Here is a 3,378-nt window from a genome sequence, read left to right on the forward strand (position 1 = left end):
TAAAACTATTTATCAAATTTTTGAAATTATTTGTTCATTGATCTTTATAGGTTCACCAATTAAGTTGCAACAAAATATGGATATATCACCTTCTTATAAAATTACTAATTTAGAGTTTTCTTCTGATTTCAGTTTGGGTCAAGGTAATAAATTACATTCTACTTTTTCTACTCGATGTTATAATAATTACTTTTATTTTTTACATTTAATAGGAACAAATAATCAATTAAAAAGATTTGAAAATACTGTCAAAAATAATAATTTAGATGGTTTGATGTCTACTGCAGGTATAACCATATTATTTAAAATTATTTATGCATATTGTAATTATTACCTTTTATAATATTACAATTTGAATGTCATACCTGGAGAAATCAGTAAAAAAAAAAAATTTTCATTTGATTTTAGATTTTCAAAAACATGTATTATCTGTATTGACACACCTCAGGTTTGAAGTTAATAATATGGCATCTACTCAACAAATAATGGCAACAAACATTGAAGTATTAATGGGAAATGCAAATAAAACACTTATAAATTCATCCTTTAATAATGATATAAACAATTTTGATATAAATGAAATCTTCCCAATTGAAACGGATGTTGCTCTTGAAGAATTTGAATCAAAGATTAAAACCAATGAAAATGATTTTAGGCGTGTACTGGTAAGATTGTCCTTTTTAATGTAATTATATTGTGCCATTAATCTAATTCATTTGTATGATTTTTTAATGAAACATATGTATTTTTATAGTATATTTTATTATATTTTTAGATTCGTAAGTTATGTCTACTAGTTACAACTAAAAGTTTGGGAGATTCAGTTAGGCGTATCATGTCAAGAATGTTTCATGATAATATTCTACAGCAGTATTCAACTTATGGATTTAAAAAGAAAAGGCGTTTTGCTTCATTGGAATCATACCGTATTGTTATTGGTAACTGGTAAGTAAAAGATACCTATTAACTATTGCAAATTTAAAATACTTGTAATTTTTTTCTTTTTAATATTTAAAAATTTTTGCGAAGAACCTTTTCCCAAAATGTTTGGTATAATTTTATCAATAAAATCCAATTTCCTGTGTTATTGGTCATGGTTACAATTACACTTATTATGAGTTGTAGGCTAAGGCCTAATCGACTGTGGATCCTTTAAAAATAAAATAATTATAATAACAATTTATTCTGTTACTTATTGTTTCAGATATACTACGTACTCACGTTAAGTATGAAATGACGCCTGAAAAAGACATCGATCATGAAATAGGTACCTGGTTGGCACATGCTCATTTCAGAATTAAGAAAAAAATACTGAAGGATTCAAATAAAAACAACTAATTATTAACATTGTCTTTACTATAATTCATAATAGTTCTCTTAATACTCTAGATATTGTTCAAAAGTCGATAAATATATTTATTTTTATTTTTTAACCTTTAATTTTTTGGTTTTTTAACTAGTTAAACATTGTTCTAATATTAAAATTGTGTTATAATCTTATTTGAAAATAAACAAAAATTACCTATTATAATAATGTTGTCATAATTTTATTTCAAAATAATATTTTTACTATTATGTTGTCATAATCTTACATTAAACATATTTAATTATTACAATAATGTTACAGTAACATTCTGATAGTAAAAACATATTGTTGTAATATTTACTATTATTATTATAGTAACATTGATTTGGTGGCCAAAAAACTATGCAGTAATGTTCTGATAATATTGCTTAAATCAAAATTCATTTCTAGTTAACCTTAAGATAATGTTAACATTTTTAAATACAATTTATGGTAATGTTGTTACAACTTTTTTTTGCTGTGTAGGTACCTAGCACAATATACTAGTTTAACATATTCATGTTATGGAGGATTGTTAATATTTTAGTCAGTATCTAAGTATCTAGGCATTATTATAATACAATAAATATTGATAGTAGGTACCTTACCTATAATTTTTAATTTTTAATTTATTGATCACTGTTTAATATCTTTGATTAATTAGAGGATTCATTTTTATTAAATTAGGTAAATATTTATTGCATCCATTTTATTATCAACAGTTTACACAATGAGTTAGTTAGGATAACTAATTATTAAATGTACATTTTTATTCGGTGAATGCCGGTTGATTGCATAAACGTATATTAGTTAGCTCAGAAAAAAAAATACCAACAAAAATGAAGCAAATAGATATTTTTTTATGAAATACAACTAGAATATAATTAAAATCAAAATAATTCCTATTGTTTAATAATTAAATAAATATCATTCAACTATATTATGAATCTTCATGTTCATCTTGAATTTTACTTAAGTAGGTAAATTATTTAAATATAATAATATGTAGGTACCTATTACAACCATTTATATAATAATGAATAAAAACAAAATAAAAATATTTAAAAAAAAAATAGTAAAAACACTGAAAATAAATTATTTACTTTTTGTCAACAAATTATTAATTAATTTATGTACTTTATATAATATTCAAATAAAAGAATAAAAAAATAAAAAAAAGAACTGTGTTAGGTAAGTACATTTTGTTGTAAATCAACTGTTTATACAAATATATTTTATATAAAAACAAGTTAACTAGGTACCATAAAGGTATAAGAATAACATGAATTAAGTATAAAATATAATAATTATCATTTTTCAATAACTGTGACATAACCTGGAAATTGATAGACCAGTTTTCTTGTTTTATCAACAATTTCAGGATTAGGAAGTATAGCACAAATCATGTCATAATTTATTGTTGATTTATCATTTTCTTTGAACAAAAACTGTGTACCTAGTACATCAGATTTTTTAAAACCCTGTACTATGATTTCATCATCATCCTGGTTAACATCACACACACAACAGACATACTTGAAAACAGTTTGTTTACGTCCTCCAACAAATTTTACTAATAAGAAAATTCCTGGTTTAATATCTGACCAAACTGGATCATAATATTCTACTTCACGTACAGAAGACGTACATGTAGACATTTTAATGGACCCTTCGTTGTTAAATAGTTCATCATCAGCAGATTCTTCAGACAAATTTATACCAGAATTTGTATTTAAATTTGATTTTTTGTAAATTTTTGATGTAGTTAGTAGGTAGTATTAGTGTGTTCTATCCAAGTTTTAATATTTACAGGGAGATTTAAAATCGTTTGTCCACGACTTTTGCCCTTGAGCAATCAGTTTTGTGGGGTCTTTCTATCCAAGTTTTAATATTTACAGGGAGATTTAAAATCGTTTGTCCACGACTTTTGCCCTTGAGCAATCAGTTTGTGGGGGTCTTTCTATCCAAGTTTTTATCGGTACAGGGAGATTTAAAATCGATCATCCACAACTTTTCCCCTTGCGATGTCAGTG

At 24.6% G+C, this 3,378-nt stretch overlaps 1 protein-coding gene across 1 annotated transcript in view; it reads left to right on the forward strand.

The window, feature by feature from the left end:
• LOC107883798 overlaps nucleotides 1-1,455 on the forward strand; it is a 2,283-nt gene extending 828 nt beyond the window's left edge. The window contains exons 2-5 of the mRNA XM_029492628.1: nucleotides 51-287; nucleotides 409-665; nucleotides 776-938; nucleotides 1,205-1,455. Of these exons, the coding sequence (XP_029348488.1) occupies nucleotides 51-287; nucleotides 409-665; nucleotides 776-938; nucleotides 1,205-1,338 (791 nt within the window). The 3' untranslated portion in view covers nucleotides 1,339-1,455. The remainder of the gene's footprint in view (nucleotides 1-50; nucleotides 288-408; nucleotides 666-775; nucleotides 939-1,204) is intronic.
• The last annotated feature ends 1,923 nt before the right edge of the window (nucleotides 1,456-3,378 follow it).

This window comes from Acyrthosiphon pisum, unplaced genomic scaffold (genome assembly GCF_005508785.2).
Source record: "Acyrthosiphon pisum isolate AL4f unplaced genomic scaffold, pea_aphid_22Mar2018_4r6ur Scaffold_21965;HRSCAF=25446, whole genome shotgun sequence".
Lineage (NCBI taxonomy): Eukaryota > Metazoa > Arthropoda > Insecta > Hemiptera > Aphididae > Acyrthosiphon > Acyrthosiphon pisum.